Consider the following 20,355-nt stretch of genomic DNA (forward strand, 5'->3'; position numbering starts at 1 on the left):
CAGCAGCAGCACCACAACTAGGACGACAGTGTTGGATGATGTGCCTACAGCTGGGGCTCAGCTCTTCGATCACTAGGTACCACGCTTTGTGGGTCTGGCTGGAGTGGGAACCTGTAGGCCACCTCAGTGTGGTTTTATTTAGGACCCTTGGGTTGGCAGGAACCACCCTTGGTTCAACTCAGCCCCTGAATTCAGTATACAGAATCTCTAGGGGGAGGAATCTGCACTGAAATAAAAATAAGCTCCTCGGGTTATTTTTGAGAACCACTCCTACAGGAGACACAGGGGCCTGGGTTCTCACACACCTTTGTCAGAGTGGCCGTTCACTCGGGCCATCTAGCCATACCCAGGACACTTCCTGAGGCTTGACATTCCACTTTCTATAAATTTGGATTCAGAGTATCATTAAAAGTTGTTGCTTTGGTGTTTGTTTTGTTTCCAGCCAGTAACAAGACGTAGAGCCTTAGAGAAGGCAACCTTTTACCCTTCAGGTACTTGGAAGGCCCTTTCTCACAGCAGGAGGTGGGGGCCCCAAGCTGCACAGCACTGGAAGCCAGGGGGGAGACTCTGAGGCGTCCCGCCGACACCAGGCCTCTGGCGGATGAGGGCACCGGCCACACATGCTCCATGTAGTCCCTGCTCCTCTGAAGCTGCTCCATACGCAGTTGAGCCTACCTTCAAAGTTTGACATGGTTCACAGGAGGTGTGTGTGTAAGGTACATCGTTCTCTCACAGATGGCCTGACTAGGTGACCTCGAGGGGCCTTTCAAAGCTGAGACTTGATATCTGAGCTTGAAGCCTCTGGGGGGCACGGGAAAAGCCCAGATCCGCACCACCACCAGCCCCCGCTCACAAGGCACTGGTCCTGCCACACCCTGACCGCGGAGGGCAGAAGGCGGTTGGGTTTGCAGATCTAGGGCTCCAGGAAAGAAAACACTTGGAGGAGCACAAATAGCATCTGACTTCAAATGTTGTTTCCATTTCTACCCTTAAACTTGAAGGGAAATTCCCAGGGGCCCAGATTCTTGGGGGACTACAGCCTTCTTCGGTTCAAAAGCTAGAAGAGATTTACAGCCCTGGAAACGTGTGTGCTGTGTTGTTACCGGCTGCCATATGGTGACAGAACCACAACAGAATGTGGTTTCTAGAAAAGGTTAAGCACCCTAAAGCACACACCCAAGAGGTTAGACTCTTGGGCCTGGGTAGCAAGTCTCCAGCCCCATCAAGACCGGCTGACTCATTCTTGGACTTCACACCTATCTACTCGTGCTGACGATGATTCTCTCTCCCCTACCTTGTGGGTTGGCTTGTGCTAACTTGGCCTTGGGGCTGCAAAGACTCTATGGTTGACTTTGGGGGCAGGAGCTCACTAACGCTCTCGATGGGAAACTAGAAAGATATCTTTCAGAAGGCAGCTTTACTAAACCATAGGGGGAAACCATGCAGGAGAATGACATTTGCTATCCCACAATGGGATCACAGATTTCTAAATGAACCTCTAGAGCCCCGGGCCCACTCAAGTGCCTCTTTTCTTGTGTCATCAGAATGGAGATTCAGTTCTAAGCTGTGTCAGGAAGAAAGGGTTCTTGGCTTTGCCTGACCAGGCCTTAGCCTCCGGTTATGCTCTCTCAACTATGATGAATCATAAAACGTCAGCTGTATCTTGGGTTCAAGGACAGTGACACAGGACACCAAGCTCCTTGGCCAAGGCATGAGGATAGGGGATTAGGATGGCTGGAGATAGCACTCCACCAGCCCCATCAAGGGAAGCAAGCAGCTCTAGAAGAAGCCTGAGTGGCTGGTAACCTTCAGAGTGGGAATCAGGGCCCTACCCTCACCAGCCAGGTAGGGGTGGCCCATGGCAGCTGCCACAGCTTCTGGGAAGCCTCTGTTCTTAAAAAAATGGGCTTGGTGGGATTCCCCAACAGACAGTAGAGAGGGGTAAAAAACACACCAGACTGAGCATTAGAAACATGGGCCTCAGTCTCCCCATCTGCATAAGGCAAGGTGACCACCCCTAGCCTCCAGGAGCATTCAGAAATGTGGAGGGAGTCAGTCGTCCTAAAGGGACAGAAACGTGAGATTTGCTTGTCTCTTCTGGCGTTCCCACCCTGGCTGTGGGTATATACAGAGCCTGGGAAATGGGCACCTGCTTGCGATTCATCTCTGAACCCATGCACACAGCAAAGCTGAGCACCATTACCAAGAGAAGAGAACTGGCAGCTGGGAGAACTATTCAGAAGACTGTCGATAAATGTGTATTAACTGTTAATGAACTAACACCCCATTGGGATCCTTGTTGAGGCAGGGAGAGAGCACTAGCACACATCCCACACACACGACTCAACTGTGGGGCATCAAGGCACTCCCCGTCTTACCGGTAGGGAACCTGAGCTTCCAAAGGGCGTCACGCCTCACCTAGGGACCCGCAGCCAGCAAACAGCACAGCCTGCAGTCCCAAGGCCACGCTCTGGCCACGGGGCCAGGATGCACAGAACCTGACCACTTTCTAGCTGGCAATGCACCGTGGTGGGTGGTACCCAAAGCCACTCTGGCAGTTGTCATTCCCTGTCCTCTGGCACCACTGTGGCCCCCTGCCCCCCCACCCAAGGCTGGCTAGCCTAGGTGAGAAGGCAGCCTGGGAGGCTCCCTTTTCACTTGTCACCGTAAGCTGCTATCCTGTGCCAACTACACTTTGCACCTACTTCTCGTCTGTATTTTATTCCAGAAACATTGTTGGAAACCAATACACGGTGCAAGGAAACATTTAAAGCACTCTGTATGGACGAACCTTAAACTATTTTAGGGACTAAAAAATCACATGTATGCCCATGATAAATGAAAATAATAAAAAGTAAATTCAAAAAAAAAAATCACACCTGCATGCCTGTATGTGGATATACTTTTAAAAACGAAAACAAGGCTCCCTTTGGCCAATTTCGATTCATAATCTCTTTCTCCAACGATCATATTCCAAAGGGCTACCCGTGAGAGACGGAAGTGGCAGCAGAGACCAGAAACTGCCGGAGCAGCTCAGGGGCTGCTGTGGCTGCCCCTTCTGTCCCGGTCAGGCACTCGTTCTGAGAAATCTACAATGTCCCACCTCCCAATGCCAGCTTTCTCACACTGGTGCAATCACATCCCATTTTCAACAACAAATAATAGAGGAGTTAAAAGACCAAAAGCTATCAAATCTCAGAGTGAAATCTTCCAGTCCCGCACAGCTCAACACAGCCAACTGGTTTACCCTGTAGGAATTAATACAGAGCGTGCCCCCGGGAACAACCCTTTCATGTACAGGGTAGACTCTAACAGCCAAGTAATTAAACACAGAAAGTAAGGGCTTATAATTAAAATGCTGACAAACCTGAACCAGAGTGGCACAAGTAGCGCCGCTATAATATTTTTACAATTCCCTTTTATACATAATGCATGATCCTTCTGCTCAAGTTTCTCTATGTTCTCTGCCTGTGAAATAATTTACATTAATAAATAATTTATTACCATAACTCCTAAAGTAATTATGGGTTTCCATGCAATTTTTTTTTTTAAGCATATGAATTGTTTTGTTCTCTGTTCATTGACTTGTATTTACACGACTTTTCCTAGTGGCCCTTTTGCAATAATTGGTATTGCATTCGCTTTCTCACATATTATTTGATTTCCAGGTCTATCCTCGCCTGAGTGGTGAGGAAAATGAAATGTGTGGTGTCCATTGTCCCTGCGATACAGAACTCATTTAATGGGTACAATTAGCCAAGGGTGGTGAGTGGAGCGTGCTCTCACCCCACTTGCCCTGCTTCACCAAAAAAAAACGTTAAACTAACACACGTGTGCCCCTGGGTCAGCATGAAAAAGTGTCTCCCACGGCGAGTGACAGAGGACCTGTGGGGAACCCCTGCCTCTCCCAGCACAGAGCGCTTCCATAAGGTGCAGCTAAGCCCTCTTCACCCGCTACAGATCATGGCCGGCAGCAAGGGCTGCCCGCCTGCCAGGCCGGCTGACCAGTGGGCGGGCCACAGCCCTGAAGCTGCCACCTGACCAAGGCTTCCTGTGTTGAGAACACAGTAACCGGTCATGTACATGGCTCTTCCCCAGAGAAGCCACTTGCAGAGGAAATTCCCACTTGGCATAGAAAGTGTCCTCGGGATGGTATGGGAGGAGATAAAGGAAACCAAGAGGCAAACACTGTCTCTGCTAGAAAGAGTCCTTTGGGGACTAGGCTGGGCTCACAACCTAATAAGGAGCACCGGGCCCTGGTGCAGAACAGGCCAGGCCAGGCGGTGGCCTGGTTCCACTCTGACCTGCTTCTGCCACTCACACCTCGTCCTGGCTTTGTTCTCTCGCCCACTTTGGGAAAGCTCAAAACTGCTTCTTTATATCAAGTTCCCAAACTTGGGGTGTGTGTGGAGGGGAGAAAGGTGGGGAGGGGCCCATCATCCAGCTCACAATAACATGAAGTACTTAAAAAGAACACACATTGTTGTGAGCACTTGATGACATGAGTAAGGCATTTTATCTAAGGGGAGGCGGGCCTACTCAAAAGGGTGGCTTTATAAGAGGAAGCCAAGAGGCTGCTGCATTCCCCACCCTAAAGCACTTGTCTGGATTTTCTTAAGAATGCTCGGGAAACACACTCACCCTGGCTTCTGACTAGGACCCTTGCAATGGGGGCTTGGGAGGGAAATGCCCTGAGCCACAGGGCCAAGCTGTCCCCAGCAATCACCGATTGGGGCCAGAACACGGGTTCCATATCTCCAGGAGACAGACAGGGAGTTTGGTGATTATAGTAATAGGACATTTTGTCTTGGCTGAGTATTGTCTGGTCCTGGAAAGGCTCAAAACCCTCTTGAAAAGTCCAGCTGGACTCACACAGTGCCATTAAAAAAGCAGGCCTGCCTCAGACAAGACCTCACTGCCTGGGATGCCCTTCTAGTTCACGACACGGGGTGGGGCGACAGCTCGATGCACAGGTTAAAATGGGCAGGGGCAGTCACCTGAGCTTGGCAAGGCCTCTGGATGCTGACATTCCACCCAAGCAAGTGTCCAGAAAGGGGATAAAAGTGGGAGGGACTGAGCTGGCACCTCCTGTGTGCTGCTGTCTGTTTATTTATTTATTTATTATTTATTTATTTATATAATAAATTTAGTTTTTATTGGTGTTCAATTTACCAACATACAGAATACCACCTAGTGCTCATCCCATCAAGTGCCCCCCTCACTGCTGTCTCTTTAAATCCCACCAAGAACTGCAATCTACAAGGGGGGGGGGATCAAGGCACAGGAAGATGGGCTGATCTGCCCTCACCTCAGAGGGCTTTAATCCACGGGGAATTCACTGTTCCCTGCTCTCTCGGCTCCACTAGTCAGAAACCCTCTTGAGGGCAGGGGCTTTCATACTCTATCTCTGTGCCAAGTGTCTGACACACAGTAGATCCTCAATAAATACCTACTAGAACAAGCCACTGAAATGAACCGTGGAGAATGGAACACCTTGGTAACACGCTTCAGATGGGCCAGGGTTTCCCCAAATCAAGGAGAGGCCGGCCAACACAAAGAGGAGCACGTGGGACAGGGAAGGCCCCACGGACCCCCACCTGGCCATTCCTCTGCTGCCTGGCAGTGCCCTGAAGCCAGCCCGTATCAGGTACACGTGGCCTTGAAATAAAGACCGACACCTCCACACCCATGTTACCAGCCTGGCCCAGTTGAAAGCTAAAGTCCAGGCCGGGCTGAGGACGAAGGCAGGCAGGTCTACCACAGTACAACAGAGTCCAGCCCGCGGAGCAGGCAATGAGGCAAGCTTCTGAGCCATATACCTAAGTCGCTGAGGGTTTGTTGAAAGCCGTTAACCACCAACGAGATGCTCAATCAAGCCCCATGTGGGGACAGGTTTCAGAAGTGTGTCACATGGGTAAACCAAGGCCAGGTGATCTCCTTGTTTCCATTTCCTCTGGGTGGCAGCATCAAGAGGACCACCTGGGGCTCTCCCACAGAGCTGTGGCTTGTGACTGAGAAGAAAACAATCTTCCTTCTCCCGACCGGGGTCCAACTGTGCCAAGGGAGCCTGGCGGGGAGTCACCTCACTAAGGCCTTGGTTTCCCCATATGTGAATGGGGCCTCCCCACCCGCCCACACCAGAGTGGCGGCCGAGTCCTGGCGACCCTGCGAGGAAGGAGCCAGGTGCTCCCTATACATACCCAGCACCTCCTCCACCCTCATCACCCCATCTACAGGACAGAGTCTAAAGAAGACAAAGAAAACACTGTGCTCAGAGTCAAAGGCTGAGAAAAAAAGGCAGGACAACTTGACACGGTCCTGTGAAGACAGGCCTGGAATCCCAAGGCCTGCAGTGGTCCCCATCATGAAAGCTTCAACGCAAACATTACAGGAACTCATCCTACACGGTGTTCCCACCGGGGGCAGGAGTCATGGGGAGACGGCAAAAGGAGAGATTGTGCCCAATTATCTGGAGCACAGAAAAACCAATCTAATCAATACAGTCATCTCCTCTTAGCTCCTCCCCCTTATAAAAAACCAGTAATTCACACTTGCACGGGCACAGAAGACCACGACGACTGTGCTGGAAAGCATGTCAACAATCTTGAAGCAAGAGCCTTAAAAATGTTCCTGCCTTCTGGCCTCTCTATGCCACTGCTGGGAACTCCTAAGGAATAATCCAAAAAGCAGACAAAAGACAAAGACTTAGACACTTAGTCACTGTTAATCATAGCAGCAAACAAAACAGCCATTCCACCCAACACACAAGAAACAGTTAAATCATTAAATACGTGTTGATACACAACCCAGAATTACAGATGCATTAAACTGTGTGGAATAGTCAACTAGTGCACTGGGGAAATGATGGCAGTTAGGACTACTCGGTGAAAAGAGAAAAAAGATTTTTTTTTCGTACAAAATGTTATACAGTCGTATGTTCATCGTAGACGAACTACGGCTATGTAAAAAATTCAAAAAACATAAAAACACACCAAAATATTAACAGGAGTTATCGCTAGGCATTGGAGCTACCAGAGATTCTTATTTTATACTTTACACTGTGGCACATTTTCTGAATTTATAAAAGTGAACGTGATTACCTTAGTAACCAGACAGAAAGTCTCAACATTATGGCTGGAGGGGACATTCGTGAGCGGTACCCCAGCACCCACCCGCTCCCTCCGCCCCACGGCCCCGGTGCCACTCCGGCACCCCAGGACCGAAACGGTTCGAGCACAGAGGAGAGTCCCCACTGCTGTTCTTTGTGCCTGTGTCCAGAAAGGGCTGCCAGCGTCTCACCTGGAGGACTCAGGCCCTGATGGAAGGACTAGGGAAGGACTCTTCACAGCGACCTCGGTTACTCACCCATAATTCCACAAGAGAAAAGTGTCGGTCCTTGACTCATCTTCTTTGGCGTGTGCTGAAAACAACCAGAAAAGCTATTCACTCTTCAAGTCATAAGAAGCACGTTTGCACCTGACTCCTCGCTACAGTCACAATTAAAGGGGTAACTGCCTTTTGCCAACGTCAGATTAGGGAAAGGAGAAAAAAGTATTACAAGAGGCAACATCTGCCCACGATTAGACCTGGACTCCCTGTCCCAAGTCTCCAGTGAGTAATGGAGTCAATCAAGTTAATGGCTTCAAAAAACACACAAGGAAGCCCCACGACTTCTGACACTTGGGGATTTTTCCACGTGAACGAGGTGGAGGAGGGTGCAAGAGGAGGCATGATACACACACGGTTCACCAAGCTGGGCTGCAGAGAGGCCTCCCCACGGCCCGAGCTGGGAGAGGAGGGGGCCTCGTGATGACAGGAAGAGCCCCCAGGGAGGAGCAGAGGCCCATCTGCCACCCTCAACTCCTTCCGTTCCCCTAAGACACCAGGAGAACAGCTCTTCTTCCTCTACACAGAAGCACTAGGTAAAGCTCAAGCGGGTGGCCCTCTGCTGTGCAAGCTGCTTCGCCGCTACGAGGAGGCCACTCAGGCACCCTCTCTGAACTGAAACAGAAACTCAAAGGTTATGTTTGGTCTCAGCGGAGCGCGATGGCTCTTGAACTCCTTGGCACTGTATTTCAATGGCTTCCCTTCCCGCCGTAAACATTCCACATCTCCCCTCAAGCCCTGCATCTAGCCTCAGTGAATGCTATGGCCACTGGGAGAAAAACAGGCCAGTGGCGCCTACAAGGGCCCCAAGACCAGGTCCAGTTCCATGGCTACACAGTAACCTGAGCACAGAACATTCCAGACTCCCCTGTGCTGGCTGAGGCATGGGTCTGTTCTGACCTGTGGTGAGGAGGAGACTGTGCCCACTGAGGCCCCAGGAAGGATGGTCTGCCACAAGTATTCCTAAGACTCCTTCCTTCCTTCCTTCCTTCCTTCCTTCCTTCCTTCCTTCCTTCCTTCCTTCCTTCATTGACCCACTCACGAGTACTGGTAATTATTCACATGCAGGCCGCACTAGGGGTTGAGCACATGTCGGGGAAGGAAGCTCTCGGTCCCGGAGGAGTCAGCCTGTCCTACAGGACTCCCAACTTCTGAGAGGAGACCCAAATAACAGGGACACACAGGCATCCAGTCTGAGAAATGGGCGGGAACCCAGGCCCTGGCACTTTAAGACCTGGAAGGAGGAGGGCGGAGCTGACTCGGAACACCTGGCCCACTCAGATAAAAGGGCGGCAAGTGCCCCAGCTCCCCCACCCCTGTCCCCAGCTCCCCAATTCAGAGACCTTTGCCCTCAGTCAGCTATGTGTTCATCCAATCAGGTTATTAAAGGTCCATCCTGCCTAGCCTGGGTCACGGAGGGGAAGGTTGCCTGCCTCGGCCCTCGGGAAGCTTCCATTTCAGGGAGGACACAGTCATACAGACAAACCATTACACCACAGAGAGTGTGGGACTGGAGAGGAGAGGACCCAGGCCCAGGGTGCTGGGGCGTGGGAGGCCAGGACCGGCTTCCTTGAGAGAGCACCGGAGCAGGTGCTCAAGGACCAGAAGAAGTCTACAAGGAGCAATGGGGCCAGGGAAGCCATCTCTGGTACCCCCTCCTTGGTTTAAAACAATCCTTATATTTTCAGGACAGGCTGCCCTCCTGGATTCCACGATGACTTTAACCATCCGACCTACAGTCATCCAGGGGGATATCTGGAAAGAGGTAAAGATGGCTGTATCTGCCTCTCTCCCAAATGACTTGGTTAACACAGCAAGATGCACACGGAAAGCCCACACCAAAGTCACCAAATGGACAGTCGGTGACAAAGGCTCAAGAGCCTTGCCTCCAGGCAGCACAGTCCACGGATGCCAGGCAGGCCCTGCTCCAACCAGGGGAAGGGTTCGGAGACAGAAGTCGGGCTGGGCCTATGCCAGGGGCCTTGCCTGCCCAGGGAGACAACTCCCGACAGCTCAGGAGCACCTTACTGGCAAAGCAAACACCCACTGGGGAACCAGAGCCCCCACCCCAGGCTTGGGTTGAGGGGGCAGGTGGCAAAGCAAGCCAAGGCTGGCAGCCCACAGAAACCCAAACCAGGACTGGGCCGGGCAAAGCAGAAGAGAGCAAAAACCCCGGAGCGGCCCGTCTGCTACGCTGGCACACAGACGCCACTGAGGAGAGAGTTGGGGTTTACAGACAACAGGAAGCAAGCCGGTGAGCCAGGCTGCTGACTGGTCAGGAGAGCACCGCTCACTGGGCTTTTCCTTACACAAAGCTGGCGTGTTCCAGACAGAGGGGCACATTGGGGCCCTCCAGATCCGGGCCCTCCCAGGGACTGCTGACACCTGTGTGGGTGCCAGAGAGGCTGGGGTCTGGGCCTACAAAGGGAAGCCACTGGGCCGGGCCACAGGGGCTCATGCACCCTTGCTCAGTCATTTGTTCGCTCAGCAAGGATTTACCCTTGCTGGCTGCAGACAGTTCATTTCCCGGGTAGAGAACACACACTTGGAACAAGAGTGCTTCTCACTGCCCCCGCGGCCCTGCTCAGAGCCACCACCACCCTTCCTCCACAGAGGGGCCGGCCTCCTAACTGGTCCCCGGCCTGTACCCTGGGCCCACTGTCCATCCTCCATCCAGAACCCACAGAGGCCAGCCAACATTGCTCTTCTGCTTACGACTCTCCGACGACTCCCCACGGCAACGAGAATGGAACCTGGCCACCCCTCTCCCCACAGCCACCAGGCCTGAAGGAGCCAAGCTGGGTGCAGGAGACAGGCACACCCGCTGCCACCTCAGGTCTCTCTGCAAAACCCCCTCGCGTCACTCCAGCCACCTTCCCTGACCATCCCAGCTGAAGGGCGCCCTCCCCACCCACGCTTTTCTCCACAAGGCCGTGCTGAGTGTTCACACCGCCTGCACTGGATCCTCGGCTGCTGTGCTTATTATTCTCTGCCCCTGAGAATGAAGCTTCTTAAGGCTGCCATCTTGTCCCAGCACAGAATAGGTGCCACGTGACTATCTGGTGACCGACAGCTATGGCCACCTGTCTGCCCAAGCTTGTCTTGCTCCTGCTGCCACTCACCCAGCAAATGCAGGGCCAGTGGAAACATCACTGGGCAGAACTTGCCACCTCCCCAAATCACTGGGCTCATGCCAAATGGAAACCTGGTGGAGAAGGGGAGAAAGCACCAGCTGGACAGTTGGGGGCCAGTGCCAGGCAGGCCCAGGCTCCTCGTGTGGCCTGACTCTGCACCCCAGGGAATAAGAGGGCAGTGATCACTCACACTCAGATCTCACAGTTTGATGGAATGCCTCCTCCACGTCCCCTGTTCTCAGTGAGCCCCATTCCTGCTCTCTCACCGAGCATGTGAAAGTGCATGACCCGGTGACACAGCAGCTCTTCTGCTATCACCACTCGACGCTTGCACTGGGACTCGACTCGTCCCTCCATCACCACACAGTGTCTTGGCGGGACTATGCCTTCATCTCTGCTGACAAGAGATGGGCACAGGACGCCAGGGTGGCCAACCAGGCCCTCTCACTCTGAGGCTCCGAGTCCTAGACTGAGGAAGAACAGGGGCTGCTTTACCCAGCAGGGGCACAGGAACCTGCCATGAGCACTTGCTTCCAAAACCCTCCAAGCCGCCCTGTCCCTGCCCTTTCTGGGGCTTAATTCATCAGCTCTACCAACAGCTTCCCAGGACGTCAGGCCCAGGCATACCCTGACCACTGTCAGGTATCGCTGAGTCCAACATCAAGCTCCCTTCTGGACTCCAGGTTGGCCAGGACCAATTTTAACCCCCAGTATGCCTAGTATATGATAAAATTCCTGCTGGTCTGTAGCATTCTGCAGCCAGCCCTTCCCAACCTTCAAACCCTCTGCACCACTGCAAGAAGGATGACCTAGCCAATCATTACGTGGCCTGTTCCCAACAGGCCCTGGGGACGCCCGGCCTCAGAGTTCCTACGACCCGGCCTTGGCTGGTGTTTGCAGAGAACAGGACAAAGAGCGCAGCTCCCGTTATGCTTCTCCACTGTGATGGTTCTGTTCTCAAACCTACCCCAGGACAGGGCCTGGTCTCTTTGAGAGTCCTCAGATCACAAAAGAAGGTTCTAGAACCAGATCCTCCACAAGGAAGGCAAAAGCTGGAAATCAAATTGGGGCTTCAGGGGCCATCTGTCTGACTAAAGAAAAAAGGCCTGATTTAAATAAAGACACGATTCAGGTCTTTACTCAATGAGCAACTAGGTTAGGGCAGAGCTCATCTCTGGCCATAACCATGCTTCTTCATGACTTTGTTCTGCAGATCACTGACTACGGCCATCACATCACTTTTTCCCCATAACAGCATTATGGGGAACCACAACGCGATACCGGCAAGCTCACACTCGTGCACATGAGCGGAACAGAGTACCCCAGCCTCTGAAAAGGAACACAGTGACACTGTGGCAATGGAAAGCAGAAGCCAGAGCCATGCCAACAAGAAGAAGAGAAGCCGAGCAGGGACGAGCGCCCCTGCATACAGGCTCTCAAAGATGCCAACAGAGATAGAGGGACGGCCCTGGCTCCCCGGGCTTCAGGGTCAGCCAAGGCCCGCGAGGGCCTTTGCTTGCTCAGGGAAAAGGCCTCGGACTGCCTTGGGCCTCTGTGCACCTCTGGGTTCTAACTTCAGGCCAGCCTGGGGCCGGGCCAGCCATCCTGCCTGGGGCTGTTGAGACCAAAGCCAACTCAGGGTTGGGGAGACCCTCAGTGCCGAGGCAGTGGAGTACAAGGCCTGGCATGGCCACAGACTCTCCTGACTGGCCAAATCACAGCCCTGGTATGCTGATCTGACAAGAGCAAAGGCCTGCTCCCCAAACCAGTGTCGGCTGTCGTGGGAAGTGTCTTGAGGTTGGGGAAAGCGAGGCAGCCTACAGCCATGCTCTACTGTCTCCCCTGGAACAGTCTCCAGACTTGACAGAGGGCTGAGAAACTGGCTCAGGAGAGGAGGCAGGCCGGGCAGGGGAAGATGGGCATTCTGGGTACTCGGGCCCGGGAGAATGGGCCACGGCCTGAGTGTGGGCGTGCGGGAAGGGGCTGGGGAACACTGCTCCCGAGGTCAACCGTCTGGGCTGCCTTCCAGCGGCAGCAGCTAATGTTAGAACACGAGAAGGAAGAGCCCACTCCGCAGAGGAAAGCCACCAGCAGAGCAGGGGGGCAGTGGGGGGGAAGGGGAACTAAGCACAGTCCTCACTGCTGCGTTGTGCAAGCTGGGCCAGCGCTGGGGCAGGGCGGGGGCCCTCGGCCCTCTCTCCCCAGGGCCAGGCGCCACCGGGAAAGGCAAAACGCTGAGCGCTTGTCAGTCCTTTTTTTCTGTTTTCCTACATCTCTCTTGGGACCAAGACTGGTCACTTGTCACCAGCATTTCGTTTTTGGAAAAAGAACAAGAGGGCAGCCCTGGTGGCCCAGCAGTTTGGCGCTGCCTTCAGCCCAGGGCGTGATCCTGGAGACTGGGGATCGAGTCCCACGTCAGGCTCCCTGCATGGAGCCTGCTTCTCCCTCTGCCTGTGTCTCGGCCTCTCTCTCTCTCTCTCTCTCTGCCTCTCATGAATAAATAAATAAAATCTTTTTTTTTTTAATAAAATCTTTTTAAAAAAGAAAAAGAACAAGAGACCTCAGAGGCCAGGCGGGGGCAGGGGGAGGGTCTACAGGCCTCCTTGCCCAGCGCACCTGGGTGACCTTCACCGACAGTACTAGACTTTCTCTCCCACTGCTGTGCCTCTGGAGCCTGTTTCCCTAATTCCAAAGTGCCCTGTGATTCATGTTTTCTTTTTCAATCTGAAGCCCACCCCTCCCCTTTCTGTTATCTTCTTTGCCTGATTAGAAAACAAAAGAGAAATGCTTTTCCATGTTCCTGTTGTTATCTTGATGGTATTTACGAGAGGATGGTGTTGCCAGTTCAGGCGGCTGAAGCAAAGCCCCCATCCGCTTCCTCCCAACCTCGCCGGCAGGGAGAGCAAATTCTCCCCTCACTTTACCCTCCCTTCCGTCTCACGGACGTCAGCCTAGACTCGGATGATCCCCAGTCCTTCTCGGCTGCTCACTGTGCACGCTTGGCCTGGAAGCCGGCCTCCCTCGACTTTCCTTCCCCCACCAGGGCTAGGAAGGCCACCTTGTGTGCTCAGGCCCTGTCTCCTCCAAGAGCAGCTCAGCTGAACTGGGGCCCACATGCCCCGGGACCAGTTCCACAGCCAGCCTCGGCCGGGCCGACCCCGAGACAGAACTTTGTTCCGCAGCTGCTGCTGAGGCCAACAGCACGGCTGGAAGCGGGCAGGGGCCCTCCCGTGGGACCTCTGGGTGGCCCTCACCCTGGAGATGGTTCCTTTCTGGTCAGAGCTACTCCAGATGTATTCTTCAGATTGCAGCAGGAACCTGCCCCCTGCCCCCTGCTCCCCGCCCCCGCAGGAGAAAGCGGAGCAGCCCCTCCCAGCATCCCGGCACCCTCAGCCCCTCAGCCATGAACCTGAGCAGCAGCCAGAGAGGAGCTGGGGCGGCCCCTGGGCGGCAGGAACCCACATCCACTTGCTCCACGAATGTCCCTGAGCACCTACCACGTCCCAGGCCCTGGTTTCAGGCACTGGGCACTCAACAACAAGCAAAAGAAACAAAATTCCTTAACTTCATGAAGCTCACATTTCAGGGCAGTCATTCAACAAACAAGATTGAAACGTCAGAAAGTGACAGGCGCCAAGAGCGAAGAGAGATGGGGGAAGGGCAGAAAGTACGAGGGAGGGGGCGGTTCTGGCAGAGTTCAATTTTAAGCTGCATGAACAAAGAGAGGAAAGGAGTCCTGCCAAGGGGGAGTTTCCCAAGCCACAGAAGTGCAAAGGCCCTGGGGCAGGCTCCTACTTGACATGTTGAGCAAGGAGGCCAGCTTGGCTTGAGCAGAGTGAAGGGGTCAGGGGAAGTGCAGAGAAAGCAGCATGGTCACAGAGAGTCAGCACAGGGGCCTTGTGCCTCCTGATGCTTGCTCGGCCCGAGGTGGGAAGCCAGCAGAAGGCCTGAGCAGAGGAGGGACCCACCGCCTTGTAGTCCCTCTGGCTGCAGGGGGAGAACAGGCGAAGGGGCCAGAAGCAGGAGACCAATACAACAAATTTCCAGATGAGAGAGGACAGTGGGTGGGACCAGCGTGGCAGCACTGGGGACGGAGACAGGGCATCTATTTACAGGTATATACTCAGTGCAAACTGCAAAGGAAGCCGCAATGGGCAGAGAGCTGACCCATCTTTGCTTGTGGAGGCCCGCCAGCCCAGTGGCGGGCACACTCACGCTCGTACGTAAAGGCCTCGGGTCTCCACGGCTTTCACACACTCCTGCGAGGGGCTGGAGACCCAGCCTGGCCCGTCTGCTCTCAGCCGGGTGTGAGCTTGGGCAGGGAGCCCACGCGGGTGCTAAGGTGGGCCCTCAGGAGCAGCCGTGAAGGGCGCCAGGAGGGGGGCCAGACATCGTGACCTAGGATTGACTGTCCCTGCCGACCACCAAAGCGGTAGGGTCCTGGGGACTTAGCTAATCGGCAAAACTCCTCCTCGGGTTTTTCTTTTCTTTTCTTTTTTTTTTTTTTGGCCAGAGCGGGACCTGACCCTCGGCAGGGGAGCAGTCCCACTCACTTCTGAGGAGTAAAGAGGCTACTGTGTTCTCAGTCTGAGAAGGCCGAGCTGTCTGCCTCTCCGGCCCAGCTTGTCAGGCCGCCTGTCAGGCCTGTCCTGTCACAGGACAACTTTGGGAGAAGGCAGCAGAGGGCAGCGGTCGCGGAGGCCCACCACCGTGGCTGCCGACCACGCCTTGGTTCTCCATAGTCTCCCACCCAAGACATTCCTGAGGCAGCAGCTCTCGCTCTGCACCGCCCTCTGGAAGCGGCCTGATCTCGGCCCCCACTCCGGCACCACCTCCCTTAGGGAAACCACCTCCCCGTACCGGGTGGAGACCACGAGGAATGTCAGTCTCAGCCTGGCAGGGGCAGCAGAAGCCCGCTTGGTATTATTTACCAGGGTGCCGGCCTTCCCTCCTCATGCGCCGGAGGACCTCTGCCAGCTACTTCTCGCCAGCACTAAGCCAGGCTCCGGGTTACTTCGCCCCACTGCCCCGGCCTGCAACATCTCCCAGAGCTCTCTGCTCCTGGGCACTCTGGACTCAGTCCACTAAGCCTGCATGGTCAGTGCACAGTCCCACCTGGACATCAGGCCTCAAAAAAGGTCATCAGAGAAATGAGGCCCAATAGGTCCTTACCAGCTCAGGGCTGAAGGTCCTGCATGCTACAGAGTCAGCTCCCTGGTTGTCGAGGCTTTTACTTAGGATCATCACCATGGTAAGGACCTCAGGCGCTGGGCTCCATCCCAGGGTGGGCACGAGCCATCTTCAGTCAGGCAGACTTGGGCAGAGGTGACCTCCTGGGCACTTCCCAGGTGACTGGCATCAACAGGAACAGCTCCCAACCGGCTGCTTACACTTGGGGAAAGGTGCTTTCAGGAAACATCCAGGTGTGCTCAACTCCCTGGAAAGACAACAGAAAGACAAGAGATTCAGGAGTTGGAAGACCGGGGCGCTAAGAGAACTGCCCGCGCACCCCCATGCTGGGGCCCTGCTCGGGAAAGGAACTACCTCCTGGCTAAAGGAGATGCTTTATGGCTACAAAGGTTCCCCTTCTCAGAGTCCCCCATCCTAGCCCCATGCCGGCCTTGGGGCACCCCTAAAGCCAACGCACTAATGGGTATAGCAATGGGTCTCCGTTCAGCCATGTGGCACCTTTAAGACCTATCTCAGGGTCTGGGTTGGTCACAATCCGCTATCCCCAGCGTGTACTAGAGTCATGTGACATCTTATACCCAGCTCGCTTTACAGACAGTTTCAGTATATGCCCAAGGCTGAAAGTCAGACACGCACCAACCCCACAGCCAAAACTGAAGGGACCAGCCCCCAGGCAGCCTCAGTCAGCAAGGCGACTACTGTCCTCCACCCAGTTATGAACAGAAGCTACTGAAAGAACCAGAAGGGTCCATTTCAAGGCATGGATCTCCCATCCCTGGAAGTGCCCCGTTTCAACAATAACGCATTTGCAACACTGGGGGCCTCTGTAGCTTTGTTCCCTTCCCCAGACTGAGCCACACCAAGCAAGTCACGGCGCTCGCAGGGCCTGCCCACACCACCCAGGGCTGCCAGCAGCGACAGGACCCCTCATGCCGCCATCCTGCACCTCTTCCCACGTCACCTCCCAAGCAAATGCTGAAAGAGCATAGCCCTTTGCTCAGATTTGAGAACTCGGCCTCTACACATTGATTTCTCCGATCCTACTTCCCCATCCCACCCCGCTGTGGTCACACCTTCAAAGAAAGTCACATGGATGCAAGGAACCTGAAGATCACCGTCACAAAGTGAAAAATAATGACGATGACGGCAGAAAAGGGCAGCTCCTAATCTGTAATTAAAAACAAACTGCTCAGTGCAGGAAAATGTTTTAGAATCTGCTGCTCTGTGTAAAAATTAATTGCACCCTGGTATTTACTTGCCGTCCAGATTGTAAATCATATTTTCCTGTTTACTTCGATTAGACTTTACAGTGGGTGTTATTGGAATCGCTCAATTACGGGCCAGCTGGCAGGCACAGGGAAATTACCTTCTACTGTTCTTCGAAAACAAGGTTCATCCAAAGTGCAAGAGCAGGGAAGGGGAGGGGGGAAATCAATACATTTTCAAAGGACTGGCTGTTCAGGAAGAGACCTGGTGGCGGGTAGGATCCCAGGTCACACTGGAGTTTCAACACCACCTCAGTCTAGAAGCAACACGTTCTGACCAAGAGTGAGCTGCTCAAGGAAAGAATGTCAGACCACTCCTCCCAGCTCAGGCCAGAAAGCCGAGCCAGAAATGCCCGCCAGCCCCCTGGACGCTTGGCTGGGGAGCGGGGGTTGGGGGATGCTACGGACTCTCCCTTCAAAGGGACCCTTTGTGCTGCCTCAGTGGTAGAGGCAAAGCCTACTGGCAGCCATCTTCTCTCTGGGTGTAGCCTGATTCGGTTCTGGGGCAGCTGGCCATTGGCCCAAGGCCCAGGGGTGACCTGCCCTTCCCACCCACCCCCATTTCCTTCTTCCCTAACAAGGCAAGAAGGCTTAGTGGTTACAAGCTCAAGCCCCAAGTCAAGGACACCTGGGTTGGAATCCCAGCTCTCAAAATGCACTGAGTGACCTTTACCAAGTTACTTACTCTATGAGCCTGTTTCTCTATCCATAAAATACAGGTAACAGTGCTTCCCTGCCTCAGAAGATTCCTGTATCATCTGAAAACAGCTCAAGCCTTTTGCTCGGTGAGGAGCTCTAGCTCATGTGAGGAGGTGTGTTCAATAAACAGTAGCTACTGTCACTACTTTCGTCGGGGAAACTGTAGGTCCCAATCCTTTCTCAGCAGTGGACCCCCAAGGATCTGTCTTCTCAGATTTTTTTTTTTTTTTTAAAGAGGAAAGTCCATCAAATTTTTTGAAAGCTAAATTCCACCAGGATGGAACCGGCTACCCCTCTGGTAAAACAGTAGGTGGCCAGAAAGAATGATGCTGTGGGAGTCCACTGCCATGGAAACCTGTTTGGCCATTGGGATGCAGCCGATAGGCACCAAACACAAGGCAGACTGAGGGAGCAGTGCGGGCAGCTTTGCTCCCCAACTGGAGCCCCTACAAGAGACAGGGACTCACAGAGGCAGCACGCGGGGTGCATATGAAAGCACCATAAGCTCCTGGCAACGGTGGTCAGCAAACATGGCAGGTGCCAAAAGGAGAAAGGAGGTCTAGCACAATCCCTGTCCTCAGGGGTCATAGAGAGTTCTATGAGTGCAGGAGCTAGTCCACGCAAGGCAGGCAGGAGTAGTGAGCGCTGGAGCTGAGTGCCTCTGCACAGGGGGCCTCTGCTCAGGGCCCAACAATATGCAGAATGACCCATGAGAGCCCAGGAGTGGGGACAACCGAGATGCCATCCCTAGGGGACTGGGTACGCAAATCACCGTGGAACTATGGAAAGGAATGTCATGTCACTTTGGGCAGAGTTGCAACGAGGCAACTCTTACGGGGCAGATATGAAACCCTCTCTGAGACATAATGTGAAATGAACACAGCAAGAGGAGTACGGCCTGGTCCCAAAAGCATGCCTGCCTTATGGAAGGGACTGCAGTTCTGGAGAAGCCCCTTGGATTGCAAAGCTTTGTGTGCTGCTTGAAAACGACAGCCAGTACGTATGACACCTTTGTGGTTAAAAAGAAAATAGGCAAGATCTCAACATGAAGGAAAGGTACATGAGCAGAGGGAAGACAGTGAGCAAAGCATGGTGCCCGGCCCCCTACATGGTGTGTGGGACACGGTGAGCACTCTGGGGCAGGAGCAGAGGGTATGTGGAGAGGGGAGTGCCAGGACAAGGAGCTGGAAAGACAGACGCAAACCAGACCAACAGCTCTGAATGCTGACTTTATCATGTGGCCATTGGGGGCTCCCCCAGGAGCTTGACTACTTTGATCGGTTGAAAAAGAGTGATTTTGTGGGGCCCTCTGTGATACCTAGCACAGTGCCCTGAATACAGTATGAGCTCAATACACATTTTGGAATGAAGCTAAATCGTAGAAACATCTGAAATGATCCAGGCACATTCTCAGACCTTGTGAGGCAAATCCAGACCAGCAGAGCCTGGCACAATCTGGAATTCCCTGGGATTCCTTTGATCCGTGGCATGGGTCTGGCCAAGTTCACTAAGGAATGCCAATGCCCGTCCAGAGACTTAGAGCCGAGTCTGAGAATGGGGCCAGGCAGGGACTTCTCAGGGAAAAGCTGGGAGCAAAGAGGGGAGTGGGGAGGAGGCTCAGCCTCTGAAGGGACAACTGGGAGCATGCCCCTGCCCAAGGCAGAAGGAAGTGCCCTAGAGCCACGGGTGGCATGGTGAAGGCCTCCTGGAGGTCACCTTTGGGGCACAGACCCCGCACATATGAAGAACAGCTTCTATCTACTGAGAACCTACTGTGTACCAAGTACTTTATACACAATGGCTACACAACAGGTTCATTTATCCCCATTATACAGACAGATAAAGCAACTCACCAAGGACATAGGGCTGATCTTACAACTGAACCCAAGTGGGCCAGCTCCCAGGCATATGCTTTCCACCGAAGTCCACCCAGAGCAGGGCCCCTGCCCCTCACCTGCTCCCCCAACCTAAGCGCATCCTTCAAAAGCCCACTCAAGCCACTACCATACGACCCAGTGAGTGGTCTCCCTGGCATTTACCCCAGAGACATGCAAACTTATGTCCACACAATAACTTTCACAGTGGCTTTACTCACAACGGCCCAAACTAAGAAACAACCCGGATGTCCTTCAAGGGGCAAATGCTTAAACAAACTGTGGCACAGGTCCACCGTGGAATACTGCTCGGTATTAAAGAGGAATGAACTATTGACACCTACTTGGATGACTCTCCAGAGAATTATGCAGAGGGAAACCACCCCAATCCCCACGCGGTAACCATAGCATAACTCCATTCACAGGACATGCCTGAAATGGCAAAGTGACAGAAATGAAGACTAGATGAGGGGGACCCGGGGCTGGAGATGAGGGTTCGGGCTGGGGATGTGGGAGCAGGAAGGGGGTGGGCATGGTGATGAGAAAGCAGCAGAAGGGACCCTCGTGAGGATGGGGATGTCCTGTACCTCAACTGTGTCTGTGTCCATTTCCTGCTTGTGATCCCCAACTACAGTTCTGCTAGATGTCACTACTGGGGAATACTGACTAAATGGTAGACAGGATTTTGATTATTTCATACAACTACATGTGTATTTACAACACTCTCAAAATTTAAAAAGCCCATTTGATCTGTGCATTGTTCAAAATTCATAGAACTATAGAATGAATTATACTGTAGGTAAATAT

The 20,355-nt window shown here is 53.5% G+C and overlaps 1 protein-coding gene across 3 annotated transcripts in view; it reads right to left on the reverse strand.

The window, feature by feature from the left end:
- FAM53B (family with sequence similarity 53 member B) overlaps positions 1-20,355 on the reverse strand; it is a 144,698-nt gene that overhangs the window by 54,983 nt on the left and 69,360 nt on the right. For all 3 annotated transcript variants that reach the window (XM_055346364.1, XM_055346362.1, XM_055346363.1), the window contains exons 2-3: positions 15,693-15,957; positions 7,366-7,420 (exon numbers count right to left, since the gene is read on the reverse strand). In XM_055346364.1, the coding sequence (XP_055202339.1) occupies positions 7,366-7,420; positions 15,693-15,770 (133 nt within the window). In that variant the 5' untranslated portion in view covers positions 15,771-15,957. The remainder of the gene's footprint in view (positions 1-7,365; positions 7,421-15,692; positions 15,958-20,355) is intronic.

The sequence above is a fragment of the Nyctereutes procyonoides genome, unplaced genomic scaffold (assembly GCF_905146905.1).
Source record: "Nyctereutes procyonoides isolate TBG_1078 unplaced genomic scaffold, NYPRO_anot_genome, whole genome shotgun sequence".
NCBI lineage: Eukaryota > Metazoa > Chordata > Mammalia > Carnivora > Canidae > Nyctereutes > Nyctereutes procyonoides.